Source organism: Amphiura filiformis, chromosome 10 (genome assembly GCF_039555335.1).
Source record: "Amphiura filiformis chromosome 10, Afil_fr2py, whole genome shotgun sequence".
NCBI classification, from domain to species: Eukaryota; Metazoa; Echinodermata; class Ophiuroidea; order Amphilepidida; family Amphiuridae; genus Amphiura; species Amphiura filiformis.
In genome coordinates, this window is record NC_092637.1 from 54,764,657 (window position 1) to 54,780,156 (window position 15,500).

Consider the following 15,500-nt stretch of genomic DNA (forward strand, 5'->3'; position numbering starts at 1 on the left):
TCCTTTCCAGCAACCTTTTTGCTTCCAGGTAACCAACCTCATCATCCATGTGAATACAACTTTTCACCAAACTGTTGGCTTCACCTCTTGTGTACTGTTCAAGATAGTACAGACGGTCTCTATTGCTTTTGCTCTTATTTTCGATTATGAATTCGAAGGCTCGTATGGTAACATGAAGCGGGTCTCCAGTAAATGTCTGTAATGTCCGCTTTGGTAGACTCGCTTGTTTATGTTGTTCCACCAGCAGCCTTGTTAAGTTGTCTTGGTTGCGTGCCAAATTTTCTATACTGGTATCTTTATCTTCTTCTTTCACTTCTGTTGTATGTTGCCGTGGCAACATGACTTGTTTTTTCTTCACATCAGGCTCTGGTGACGGTTACTCTATGACCATACTTTACTGATGAAGGCCCGTCATGTTCATACTGTTCACTGTACTGTTCTTGACCATACTGGCGATACTGTTCATCAATATTTTCATATTTAGTGGCAGACAAATAATGTGGGGGTATTCTGTCCCCTGTACTCTCTGATTCCTCAGGTGCTGCTGCAGGAAACAAGACTTCACTTGGTGGTGGAAAGTTGACTTGCATAACTTGACTGGTTGTTAACCTGCTTCTTGGCTGAACTTGTTGACCTAAATCAGTATGTACTTTACCATCAGTAGTCATGCCCACTGCTGGCTGCTCTTTGCAGGTCCCAACTCCACATGTGTGTATTTTGGTCTTGCCCTGGATTTAGACCTACAGCACCAATTGTATCATGTTTAGCTAGGAACTTGCCATCAATTTCTTGACCTTCTCTAGTGTTGTGGTTCAACCACTGCCTCTCTGATGTGTTTGTATCTGGTTGAGCTTCTGTGAGGTCATCAAGCACCGATTTTGGTCTACTTCTTAAGCTCTGGGATTTATGTTCATAATCCTCCAATACATCTATTTTGGCTTGCTCTATGTTTATTTCAGTCTTCATTTCCAACCACTCTCTTTGTTGTTGCAAGTCCCTTGCCCTGGCTTGGATATTAAATTCCTCACTTTCTAGAGCTTGTTTTTCCTTCAATGCTTTGGCACGACATTCTAGCTCTACCTTTCGAGTTGCAGCTTGCAATAAAGCATATTCTGTACTTTTAGATAATGCATCACTTTTATAAGATCTTCTGCTTCTTAATTCGTAACCGCTTTTATGACTCGACATGATGTTTTCGATAGTACCGAAACGAATCGAATTAATCAAACGACGCCGATGCAAGCAACGAAGCGCAAATATTTTTCTAAAGTGAACAACGGTTCACTAATTTATGTGAGAAACTATACGTAGGACCTGTGTAAAGTGTGCTTTGTGAGGCTACATGTGTCGAAACCTAAAATAAATATGAATGCCAGTATACACGAAACTTCGCTTGAATGCAGGCCCTACGTTGCTTACCGACGGGTGGGAGAAAGCTTGATCCACTCGTTTATCGTGCACCGACAGGCGGGAGCAAGCTCTTTGCGCCCGCTTATTGATAACAAAATACCACAAAACTCTTTTTTAGGTAGAAGTCCTGAGTCAGTGTTGTATGATTCTATGAGTTATTCCTGCATGCACTAGCTGTGCAACTGCAAGATTACTAATGTCAGTATTAGAGGCGTACATGCAGGCACTTTACTACCAAACTTTATTTGAATTGTCGTAGCGACTCATGGGAGTAAACTTGTTACCCCTTAATTAGATATTTATTAAAATACCACAAAGCTATTTTTCAGTAGTAGTCCCGTGTCAGTTTGTGCTTTTGATTCTACAAGTCATTCCTGCACAACGGTGCAAGAGATATCTAATGTCTGTGTTAGAAATGTACATACAGGCAGCTACTACTGATATCTTTATTTTGATTTCTACGATTCGGATTCATAGGCCTCAATAACTTCTTTGAAGTTCTAATCCTTAAGCTTCTACCAAATGTGCATTTATCTACATGCACACTCATTTGCTATATTCAGTGACGTCTGACATGACTGGAGGCTGTGGTGACTGTCTGTGCCATTGCAATGTTTATGTTTACACTGCTGACACGACCTTAAGCTTTTAGCTATTTTTAGGTAAGCTTACAAAACAGACGCTCAACTGAACCTTTATTTGGTAACTATTTACCAACTATAGCATCTTTTTACAGAAAATTAATCTTTACAAATGTAGGGGCAAACTTGCTTTGCTACCCTGGTTAGCAGAAGCTTGGTACTAAATAATACAATCTTCGATGACTCGAACCAACAACAAAAAGTGACACAAATCATCACAAATCCAAGGATACACTTTAGCTGAAACGTATCTTGATGATGTTTATTATCTTCACTTGCTATTCTTCTTCTTGTTCTTGTCACAAATACTAATTATGTTGGTTCAGGTAAAGATTAATTGTGTCTTTACCGAGAGCTTCTACACTACAATACATCAAAAACCAAGATGACAGCCTCCAGTGCCAAATTCGGCACCAAATTACATGTGATTGATGGGCTGCAGGCTATGTTTAGCTTAACACTTCAAGGGCGCTCATCACATAAACAAACATGTCATAGGAATGCAATGATTAAGGATGCACAACACTTAAACAAACTTTGATTTTGGTAAATGGCATCAACACCTTCCCTTAAAGGAAGTGTCCGGCAATCACAACATTATGTCTTATATGTTAGAAAAATAATTATCAAGCACGAATCACATGGTTTTATTTAAAACAAACTCATATTAACCATAAAAACGAATAAAAACAGCCATTTCTCAACACGCGATATTCAATAAAATTCAATGAAGCCTGACGACAAATGAGCACAAATAACCATGACGGCACTGCTCTAGAACATTTCGGCGCAGGAATTTTGAATATCGCGTGTTGAGAGATTGCTGTTTTTATTCCATTTTTATGGTTAATATGAGTTTGTTTTAAATAAAACCATGTGATTCGTGCTTGATAATTATTTTTCTAACATATTAGACTTAAAGTTGTGATTCCCGGACACTTCCTTTAAGAGAAAAATTTGATGACTTTTTGATTATTTGAAATTTCTGGCAACCCTGGGTGTGAGTGGGTCTGTATGTTTATTCATTTTGCCATTCATCCAAAAACTAAAAGCTTAAAGCAACAGTTTGAAATGGGCTATTTTATTTGAAAAACACACCCCCTCATCAAGAATGATTTTAGAGTTCCAGCCAGATTCAACAGTTTATTCCAGATCCAACCATTTTTGTCCATAAAAAGTACTACAGTTGTGGGATATTTTGGAATTCCAAACAAAATTGTTAAATTTTTGGCCAAATTGTGCAAAATCTACTTAATGTCAGTAATTTGCGACTGGAATTAAATGCAAAACTAGCAGACATTTCCAGCTGGATGCAATGCACAACTGATGAGATGGCAGTGAAATCTTCCACAGGGAGTATGGATTTTAAATGGAATAGCCCAATGATCCTAGTTGTGTTGGTATGATCATCTATCTTCACTACTAACACTACTAGTATTATGTAGGCCTATATTATATATACCTATTCCAATTTTGTATTTTTCTTTTTTTCGTAATTATATTTATATTAGGCCCTATATGAGTTCGGCGGCGGGAACTGATAATTCACGGACGTCTCTGATATCAAATACTCTTGAAGCGTCATGTCACATAACAGTATCATATTTCAGAGACGTCTCATAAATCACATACTCCCTAGTTTCAAAACCCAGTCGCAAACGATATTAGTAATTTTGGTGAATGTGCCAGCGCAGTGGGAATAATTTTGTGTGTAGGCCTTAATCAGGGTTGTAGCTAGCTCAAGTTGAGCATGTTGAGTGCCTGCTAATTTTACTATCCAATTCATGGATTGGATAGTGAAATTGGGATTTTTTTACTTCAAAACATTTGATTTTGGCCATTGCAATCTAAGTTTGTTCTGGGACCATTTGTCAGAATTTGCACAGATAGATATAATTTTTGCATAGGTAGATATTTGCTAAACATAGGAAAACTTAATCTAATACACTCAGCTTTGTTCCGATGTGCTGCATCGAGTGCCCAGCTGTCAACAAAGCTTGACGTACAGGCTGAGTCAAAAAGAAGTAAACTCATGTTTGATGGGCTGTAACTCGAGAGCTGTAAGAAATCCGCTAAAAATTAAAATATCACTGGAAAGAGCAAATTCTACACGTCTAAATCAAAAAAAGAATTGTTGCAATTGCTCAGAGCAAACTCAAGTTATACTCATTTGAATACAAGCACCCATTTTTGTAGCTGCACACGGTCTCACTTCCCAAGTAGGGACCTACCTATTTATATATTGATTGGTTAGGCGCGATATTCAAATGCAAATAAAGTTCTGTGGCAGGTGTGGTTTCGATCAATAATTCCTACATGTTAAAGGACTCTTTTCAATATGAATTTTACCTCATTGCACTACATTATAATAAAACGGGCCAAATGAATGACAACATGGCACCACAATTTACCACACGGGAGCGCACGTTTCTGTCCCGGGGTTTCTGTCGACGAAGAGTCCCACTGAAGTTCAGCGTCTTTTTCGTCTCCAATTTCCTACAGCTAACCGGGTTTCATGTAAGGAAACAGTATATAAGAATGTGAACAAGCTCAATGTGCATGGGACACTAAGGAACAGACAGCCGGAAGCTTCAGGCAGACCACGAAATGCTAGATCACAAGTGAACATTGCTAGAGTTAGACATGCCTTACAGCAAGACCAAAGATCACAGGTCTCAATCCTTTACCCAACATTCCCCAATCAAGCTTCTGCCAGATCGTTCGTAAAGAATTGAATTGGTATCCCTACAAACTATAGTACCGTCATGGACTTTGTTGAATGTTAATTAAAAGCAAAAGTTTTCTTTTCAACAATAAATCCTGTCAGCACTTTGCTGATTCGTTGAAATTGAAATGGGATGAAAATCAATCAGGCGTGTGCAGCTGCAAAAATGGGTGGTTGTATTCAAATGAGTATAACTTTAGTTTGCTGTGAGCAATTGCAACAATTCTTTTTTGTATTTAGACGTGTAGAATTTGCTCTTTCCAGTGGTATTTTTATTTTTAGCAGATTCTTTGCAGATCGCGAGTTACAGCCCCTCAAACATGAGTTTACTTCTTTTTGACTCAGCCTGTATGTGATATCACAGACCCCCGTATGTGAAATCACTGACCCGTCTTTGAAATCAGAGACGTCCGTTTATTACGAGTGCCCCCGAACTGATATGATATTTTTTGTAAACCATGGGGTGCCACCTAAATCACGCTATGCGTTCGGGACTGGCATCCCCGTCTCTTTCAAGTGATATTTCACCTATTATTATTATATTATTATTATTATTATTATTATTATTATTATTATTATTATTATTATTATTGTTATTGTTATTGTTATTATTATTTTGTATGTATTCTAGCTTTTTGTAATTTGATGAGTGAAAATAATAAATGAATGAATGAATGAATTATTATTATTATTATTACTTCAATATAACAATTATTATTATTATCATTATTATTATTATTATGTATATTTGTGAATTTCTATGTTTGAGATGAAACCATATAAATGAATCTCAATCTCAATCTGCATCTGAAATCTCTTTGACCAGGTTGACAACCAAGCTAATGTGAGTGCTACAACACAAGGAGAGCTGATAGGGCTGAACACGTACAGAGACTTATTTATTGGGGGTTACGACATCTATGAAATCAACTTCTTGCCAAATGAGCTGGATTATCAAGATGGATTTATGGGTTAGTTTTCATGTTGCTTTGCTTTGTTTATTTATCTATAATTGTGACATTATTTGTAGGTACGAATCAGTGTACACCAAATTAAATTATCAAAAAAAATTAAAAATCACATTTGGTGCTTTTCTCAAAAACGGCTCATTTTGGCAGAAATCTGCCATGCTAGTTGGATTCCTTGCATCATTTCCTTTCTGAAAATATATACTTTTATGTACTTATCATCATTACTTTTAAAGATACAATACAAAACAATGTCTAAACTTTAAGTGATCCTGCCCCCTTAAACTATAATGCAAATATAAAATTAAGCATATGTATAATATTTCCATTCCACAGGATGCATATATGACGTTGAAATCAAAGCAGGCACTCCAGCTGACTTTGTTGCCCCTGGCAACCCACCAGGACATGTTGACGCCGGCCTTAACATTGGCATATGCGGTTCATCGGAGTGTGACCTAGGCGGCTGTAAAAACGGAGCTGAATGCGTTGAGCTTGGTGCTTCATACGTTTGTAACTGTACAGGAGAATGGACAGGACCCCTCTGTGATGAAACCCTTAACCCCTGTGACCCAGGTCATGACCCTTCACCTTTGTGCTCTGAAGGGTCAACTTGTGTTTTGATCCCTGAAGGCTATGCATGTCAGTGTCAACTTGGCAGGACTGGACAGTATTGTGACCAAGGTGAGTACAGTGTATATTGGTAAAGCGACCCGTATCTTCCCCAGGGGTCACCATTTTGTTTTTACTCATTGACGGATATGGGCTATTGCGGTTGAAAGCCATACACCACCTATGGAAGACATGAACTTAAACGCTCACACAGGGGGTGTAGATTTCAAATGGAATCACTCATACAGGTAACACCATTTGAAATTCACACTCCCTGTGTGGAAGATTAAGGTCCGGTCTTCCATATGGGGTGTATGGATTTCAACTGGAATAGCACAATGGATAGATTTATGGCCATCTTGAAGAAACCGGTATTCTGTGTAATAGTTTCAGAGTGCATGTTATCAAAAATCCCAAGTATAGTTCAAATAGTGACAAATAATTATGAGGTCATGCTTTAACGATGTTAGTGTGTGATAGGTGCAAACTATGTAACAATCGCTTTTGCAGGCTGTTTTGCTTGCTTATCCTAGCACTCACGAGCTGCATCATTGTTTCTTTCTTCTATGAATTTTTTGTATTGATTTAAAGGAGGATTTCGTGATCCTAGCATCCCTCTTTTTATGACATTTTCCAGTAGATATCCACGAAAAAAGCTTATTCCCAAAATTTCAGTTGATTCTGATTTTGCGTTTGCGAGTTATGCATGATTATGTGTATTACACTGCTCCATAGGCACTGTTGTAATTTCGCTCTGGTAGACCAGAACGAAATTCAAATTTGGCCATATTTTTGCTAAACGAATTAATCTGCAAGAAATATTTGGTACATAAACATTATGTAGCCAGAGGTATCCAGTGGTATCTAAATCTCAACTTTTTTTTAGAAAAGTGGGGGGGATGAGGCTGTGGATCACAAAATGCCCTTTTAATATTTCTGGTTTTTTTTTCTATCAATGCAGATATAACCATTAGCGACCCATTGTTCCAAGGCGACACTTCATACATGGCTTTTGGCAGAGATATGGATATCAAATTCGACACCCGCATCGCTATTGAATTTAAACCGCAGGATACGACCGGCATCCTATTCTATGTGGCCAATCAATTACATTATCACTCTGGAGATTTTATGTCAATTTCGCTTAGTAAAGGAGTAGTGGAGTTCCGATTTTCTTTAAGTGAGTACCGGAAATTTGACGAAAATTTCTTTCCACCTTTCTCTCTATTCTCTTCCTTCTTCCTTCTTTTTTTGTGGAAACTTTAAATAAATATGTATAAGGCTATACTAATTAAATTGTTTGTCTCAAAGCTCTTCAATCTTTGAAAACCTTATGAGGAATAATAAATACACACAAAAAGCAACATTCATATGGGATATGACGCCTTGCTGCAGCAGCTTCGGACAGTGTTGTGCTGAATTACGTGATACGTGCTAAAAGCCTATCCTTAGGCCTACGTACCGGACCGAGGGAAAAGTTAGATTAGTTTACCCGACAAACTCGAAATTGAGAAAAAGCGTTCTTAAAAGACGAAAACCTCTTTCTGTTGAGATCTAGAAAATGTACCGTACCGGTCTGTCCTGACTGTACTAATTACATGATAAAGACCTACCCTTAAGCCTAAGTATCAGACCGAGAGAAAAATTAGATTAACTTACCCAACAAACTCCAATTTGCGAAATAACATTCTTAAAAAACAAAGCCTAACCTCTTTCTGTTGAGATCTTGAAAATTTACAGGTCTGTCCAGGCTGAATACGCAAGCGTGAAGTGAATTTCATCCTTCGATGAAACGCCTGAATAACCAATCAATCAATGCGACATTGTTATACAATCGCTGAACAACCTTTGTTCAACAGCTGTAGCTCCGTAAGAAAAAACATTTATGGCGACTGTTTTGTACTTGTCAGACTCGTAACGCTTAACCGTTTTGGCTGACTCGATGCCAATGCATAGACATTCCAGTTTCTTGGCTGTGACGCACAGGTACTGCACATTCAAAAGACAATACAAATAATACGATATTGACTTTTATATAGGTTTGGTTGTTTTCTTGGAAAATTTTGACAGAAAATGTAAAAAAAAAAATGAAAAAGAAATTGAAATATGACTTTTCATTGAGCATAACGATACTATACAAATATTGATGCTATGAGGGCATGGTTAAAATTAGGCCCAGGTGATCTCAAAACCATGACTATGCCCGAGGCGAGCCGAGGGCATAGTCATGGTTTTGAGATCACCAAGTGGGCCTATAATTTTAACCATGCCCCAATAAAAAGCAGTCAATATTTGTTTTATATACCGATTCTTGTCATCTGTTTGGTTAAGCATCGATTTTGGGAAGAGAAATTAATAGTTTCAAAGCGAACGGCACACAGATTACAATCTGCGATTTATGCGTAATTATAGCGAGTGAAAACATTAACGTGTGTGTAATGTCATTTTACGCTGGGAAAAACGTGCAGTTTGATCGTGACGCACGTGACCGGTCCATAGTTCATTTCCATGGACCGGTCCATAGTTCATTTTGCGGGCATAGTTAATTCAATGACTGCACTTTCAACCAATCAGATGACAGGAATCTATATATGAGGTATATAAATGATTTTATAAATGCGCGCGGGAGCTTTGAGACAAACAATTTAATTAATATAGCCTAATGAATGGATTTTTTCCTTTCTCTGTCCTTTTCCTCCTTCCCTTGTGGCATTCCTTTAATAAATCCTATTTCTCATCCAGATGGTCATGGCGAACCAGCAATCCTCCGTAGCACCACAAAAGTTGACCCTGACAACTGGTACCGCGTAGAAATCACTCGCAACAACAACATCGGTTTCCTGCGCATCAATAATGACAGAGCCTTTGGTTTTGCACCTGGAGAATCCATTGGACTGGACTTGGAGACCGATTTCTTTGTTGGTGGAGCACCCTCTCTGGATAAGGTTAATCCACTGGCGGTTGAGGACGAGCCAGAGAGTTTTAATGGATGCATACGTTTGCTGGTTATTAATGATATGGAGATGGAACTTACTGAAACAGGTAAGGAAATATTTGGCTGTTCCATTTAAAATCCATACTACCCCTGTGGAAGATTTTGGAAATGTATTGCACAGCGGGAGTATAAATTTCAAATGGAATTAACATATTACAGTGGAAACTCTTTAATACGAAATTTGTGGGGCCACAAAAGTTAGTTTGTCTTATCAGGATTTTGTCTTATCCATCACATATTACATATGGATTCAGTGGCCGGGACCTGAAAATCAAGCTTGTCTTATCAGGTTTTTTGTATTATCAGAGCTTGTATTAACTACACTGCAAAATTCCTGGCGACAGAGTGACTACATCGCACTGGAACTCTGAAGTCACTACCGCCGTCACTCCAGAATAACCTACCCTATGATGGCCGACAGAGTCACTACAGGAGAGTGACAACATCGGAAACAAGGCAGTAGGCTACTATGCAGCAGTGTCATCACACAGTGACTACAACTGCTAGCCTCCGATGTGTTATCTGCTCGATGCAAGATCGGCGACTCATGATGTACACCACTGACTAGATTCCGACAGTGGTCCACATCTTGTAGTCACATCAAAGTGACTTCCGTAAGCGTGTCCCCATGCGTCGCCTGCTCGGTGCCCAGTCGGCGAACTTCAAGGTGACTACACTGCCAAAGGTCGTTGACCGAACCCTGTTATGAGTTCGAACACTCTGGGACGCGGCGTATATCTACCAAATACGCGCTGATGATGACAAATACGCGTATCATGCTTGTTTACTGCTTGTTTACGCTCATGAATGGAATGAGTTGGTTTTATAATTAATTGATTGATGCATGCTGTACAGCGGGTCTGCGGCTGTAGGCCCACTACTGCCGTCTTTGTTTTTTTATCGTGCTTTTGCATTCTTTGTCAGACTTCCGATTCATTTTGTTTCTTATATTTGTTGTTCTCTTTTATATATTTTAATTGTTTTTGTGCTTCCTGTTTAATAATCTCATCAACTGTGTGTGTTTTACTTTTGCAGTTCTTGTTCTTGGTTTATTTGTTTGTTTCATTTTAAACGTTTTTATTTAGTTTGTTTGTTTGCTTGTTTTCCCACAAAACTTATATCATTGCTTTGTTTACTTCAGTGGTTAGATGACATGTTTTGCTATCAAATTATGCCTATTTTTTTCATATTTTGCATGATAACGTTATATAGGCCTATTGAAACTTTTTTTTTTATTTAAAACGAATTGTGTTTTAAAAGAGATATTAATTTTAGCGAAGTTCGCAAAGTATGCCTATTATAGGCCTAGCATTTTCAATTTATACATTTTGATTTGCCAAAACTTTACTTATTTTGAAGCAAGAATTTTTCTGTTATATTTAAAATTGATTTATAGGCCTAGCATGCATTTTGTTTTACTTCTTGTCACTTTCCTGAAAGGCCTACTACAAATTTATACTTTTACTGCCGTAAGTTTATGCAAAACTTTGGCTTGTGTTATTTTCTTTTCTCGTTTTCAAAATGGTGTTTGCATAGGCCTAATAGTTTAATTCGCTTTTCATGTTGATTTTTTACGTTATCAAATTAGGCCTATGCCTATAAATCGGTGTCACATCAATATAGGCCTATTGCAGTGTTTGTTTGAAATTGTGTCCTATTTTTTATCACGCAAATATTAATGCTTGTTAATGAACTATTTATTTATTTTACACATTTAATATTTTTAATTCATCAATAGGCCTACATGCTTCTTATAATATTCCTACTTTTTAACTTCTTTATTTGCAATTTTTCTCAAGTTGTTTTACTGATCATGTTTATTTCTTTTACTAACAAATCATTTTATTCATCTAATATTTCCCTTATTTTTAAAGTCCAGTTTGCAATTTCCCCCTCTCTAATCCCCTAAAAAAGCAAGAAATAAAGAATATTATTTGAATAAATCAAGAGAATATAAAAAATATGGCAATAAAAGCAAAACCGGCAACCCAAAACGCCGTACTGAGCACCCAGGCCTAGTCGCGTAGTCACACCAGTGTGACTCTCCTGCAAGTCACCCGCCCTGAAGTCACTCTGTAGAAACCTAGGAGGCTGGCTACCCGGCTATTTCGGACCGGCGATATGGAAAACCGAGGTGTAGTTTCCGATGGAGTGACATTCTGGTGACATCAGCATCACACAGATGAGAATCTTGCAGTGTAGTTTCCACTGTAGGTACCTCCATTTGAATTTTATACACCATCTGAAAAAAAACCCACTCTGAATCTGCCACAGAAGGAAGGTGACTTTTCAAAATGAGTTGCTTAATGTGCTAATTCCATTTGAAATTCATACTCCCCCTGTGGAAGATATTTCCAAAATCTTCCACAGGGGTATTGTGGATTTGAATATATATCATAAAGAAGCCTAGTAGGCCCTTAAACTCTTGGTGAACAGAATACTCAGTCCGGTGCTGTTTTGCAGTTATACATGCATATCATTTTAAAGCTTTTGATCCAGAGATCCTGAATGTGGCCATAACTCAAAACTTAAGATTTGCAACTTTCCTTTCATTTTGTGAGAATGTGTCTCATATTTTGTCTTCTTTTTGTGGCCGAGCAGAACAGGCTATGACTCATAATCGGAAGGTTGCGGGATCAAGCACAGACGGCGCCATCGTGTTGTGCATGCTCTTGAGTAAGGCACTTTATCTCTATTACTCCTCTCCACCCAGGTATATAAATGGGCCTGGCATTCTTAAATGCTGGGAAGGTAATAGACTCGCTGAAGAGGAGGTATGGTGATCCCCCATAGCAACATTTCACTGACGAACGAGAGAAACTCCGTCCTGTAGAAAATGTAGGTTCAACTCCTTTACTTTTTTTTTCTTTTCTTCCTCAAGGAGCTCTGTATGGTTTGAACATTGGAGATTGTGATGGCACGGCCTGTGGACATAATGTATGCAAGAATGGAGGCAGCTGTACCACACCCCCTGATAATGACGGGGATTTTAGTTGTCAATGTCTGCAGGTATGTTCCTACATTGCTACAACCTAAACACCACAAAAGAAAAGTCTGTCTTTGATGCCTGAAATGTGTTTCAATTTTTTATTATTATAACATTTGCTGATGAGGATAAATAGATTAGTCTTCATGTAAAAAAGGTGAAAAAACATTTAAAAACATCAAAAGCAAATTTATACTTCTACGCTACTCCAATTAGGTACACTCACCGGAGCGATTTCACCGGGTCAACTGGCATCTTCAGCGGATGTTATTGCTCTGAAGATTGTTGTTGCTAGTGATGTAGTACTAGGACACCTCCGATGACGTCACAGATGTTGATGACGTCAAACTTGAAGATGTTGTGCCGCCCTCTTGGTTCGGGGTCAAGAGGTTGTCCCAGACAGGGTCGATGTCCAACCCTTTGTCACGGTTCAGTCTGGGTCTTTTAGTTATGATATGGATTGCTTCCAAGACCCTGCGAGGGAAGTCCTTGGACTCCCTTTCTAACACATTTATGTTTTCCCAGTCAATCTGGTTCTGAAAGCGCTCCGGGGAGTGTACCAAATTTGAGTAGCGTAGAAGTATAAATTTGCTTTCTATTTACGTTTACCGCTACATATGAATATACATCATTATAAACAAAATCAGTAAATACTCGCCTTTAAAATCTAGAAGCTTCAAACTGAGGCTACAGAGACTATACATTAGGTCACCTCAAGTTTGCTAGTCACATAGGTGCGTATTGTCAGTGAAATGGTATGTTGTCTATCAGCAATTTCATAATTTTTTTTTTTTTTCAAATTCCATTTTTAGCCATTTGCAGGCAAGACATGTGAGGACTCCATGTACTGTGCAAACCATCAATGCTCACCAGGAGGTATTTGTATACCAGATAAACTACTGGGAACCCACAGTTGTGCATGTCTTCTTGGGTATGATGGGTCAACCTGTGAGAATGGTAGGTCGAGAACATTCTATCCAAAGTCAAAAGTCACAGCAACTATATAAAAGGTCTATCCCATTATGCTTTGCGGTACCATAATAGAACTGCACTTGCCATAGAAAATGTACACAAAAATCCCTCGGGGTGCTTAGACTTTTGTTTGAAAAAATATCACCCCTAAAATATTGTTAATCTATCCAATGTATTTTTTGTATACATTTGCTATGGTGTAAGCAGATACCTCGCCAATTCATGTAACTCCATTTGAAATTCACACTCCCTGTGTGGAAGATTAAAGTCATGTCTTCTACAGGGGGTGTATTGATTTCAACTAGAATAGAGGCCGTCAGCCTTTACGCCATCTTGTGGGTACAAATGATCTGCGTGTTCATGCGTTGGACACTACGCGCAGGGCGCAGCTTGCCACGCAGCTGTTATCACGCATCAACGCGGTGATTTTGCTGTTCACGCATGGAGATTGAACGACCATCGCAGCGTGTACCCACAAGATGGCGGCATATGACGTCACGCTGATGGCCTAGCCCATTTCGCTATCATCTGCATTGAATGTATGTGTTTGCTTGCGTTAGAATGAAATATTTAATATCCAACCATCATATTGAATGTAACATTTTGCTTTTGCACATTTTTTTTTTTTAATTTCGAAAATGCCAATTTCTGAAATTGATGAAAATTTAGAGTGTTCTGGTTTAACGCACAGCAATAGATAAATCCCCCCAATATTTTGACGGGGGGATCGTCCATACAATCATCACTCCTCTATGTTGCCCCATGTATGTTGGTTTATGATCAAATTAACCCCATATTCGGACATTTGCGCCTAAAAAGTGCCCATTTTTGTACGCTTCGTGCCAATTTATGTCACTTTTGCACTATATTTCACTGTTTAGCTTCTACATGGCAAAATTTTTTGTGCACTTCACGCGCATTTGTGCCATAAACTTATTCTGTCGCCAAAAGGTGCTGTATTCACTATTTTTCCCAAGAAATTTTTTCCAACTGCATCCCCCCATGTCAAAAAGTAATCAACTGCTTAAGGTTCCAAAGTAATTCCTTGATCAGCATAATTTCTATTATATACCTCATATATAGATTCCTGTCATCTGATTGGTTAAAAGTGCAGTCATTGAATTAGCTATGCCCTCCTTTTTAAGAATTACGTAAAAACTGAACTATTCCCGGGCAATAGTCTTTTAAAAGACTATTCCCCGGCATAGTAATTTTCACATCATCGGTAAAAGTGCGTCCCAATCAAACTCTACGCGCGCGATGGCGTGTTCGCATTACGCACGCGGCGCCAACACGCTGCCTGCCAGTTGCGGTGACGCGATCGGTTCATAACGAAAAACTTTCTTTGTAAAGTTTACCACAGCCTTTTAACCAATCATATGACAAAAATCTATATTAATGAGGTATATAAAACAAATATTGACTGCTTTATTCGGGTCATGGTTAAAATTATAGGCCCGCGGTGATCTCAAAACCATGCTATGACATAGCATGGTTTTGAGATCACCTTGGGCCTATAATTTTAACCATGCCCCTCATAGCAGTCAATATTTGTATATTATTACACCTCATAAATATACATGAGCTAATCATGCCAATTCATTGGTCAATCAAAAATGACACAAACTGTTTTCATATGTGATATTTTTGATTATTTACAACATCATCGCATATTCAAATACGATGTAATAAAACACATGACTGTATACCACATGGTTACATCGGGGAAACTATTTACCATTGCCAGTACTTTGGTAAGAATATTTTGCCCTATTTCCCCTCCAACCATGTAGTATTTGTCTACTGTAGTTTTCTATGTTAAAATGATCTTCAAATTGATTATTTTTCCTTGACACAGTCATAACATTGTCCAGCGCCAGTTTTAATGGAGATGGGTATTTCATCTATCGCGATGCTAACTACACCTCAGCTGATCCTACAGTGACTGCTTTATCCATTGACTTCATGACAACAGCCAATCAGGGGTTGATTATGTGGAATGGTCAGCCAATCACAACAGGGAATACAGATTATCTTGGTGTGGGTTTAGAGAATGGCCAATTGAAAATCAGGTTAGTAAATGTAGTTTCAACAACTCTTCCTATACCTTTGTACAGGAGCCAACCATTGTTAATCCGTGATGAATCCACGGTCCAGTAGCGTATCTGCCGAACGCAAGGTTACGCGACGT

General features: G+C 38.3%; 1 protein-coding gene across 2 annotated transcripts in view; it reads left to right on the forward strand.

Annotated features, from left to right (window-relative positions):
• Positions 1–15,500, forward strand: part of LOC140163035 (protein eyes shut homolog) — an 83,329-nt gene that overhangs the window by 18,005 nt on the left and 49,824 nt on the right. For both annotated transcript variants that reach the window (XM_072186377.1, XM_072186376.1), the window contains exons 9-15: positions 5,603–5,747; positions 6,081–6,428; positions 7,318–7,536; positions 9,099–9,398; positions 12,233–12,360; positions 13,150–13,294; positions 15,168–15,381. In XM_072186377.1, coding sequence (XP_072042478.1) covers positions 5,603–5,747; positions 6,081–6,428; positions 7,318–7,536; positions 9,099–9,398; positions 12,233–12,360; positions 13,150–13,294; positions 15,168–15,381 — 1,499 coding nt within the window. The remainder of the gene's footprint in view (positions 1–5,602; positions 5,748–6,080; positions 6,429–7,317; positions 7,537–9,098; positions 9,399–12,232; positions 12,361–13,149; positions 13,295–15,167; positions 15,382–15,500) is intronic.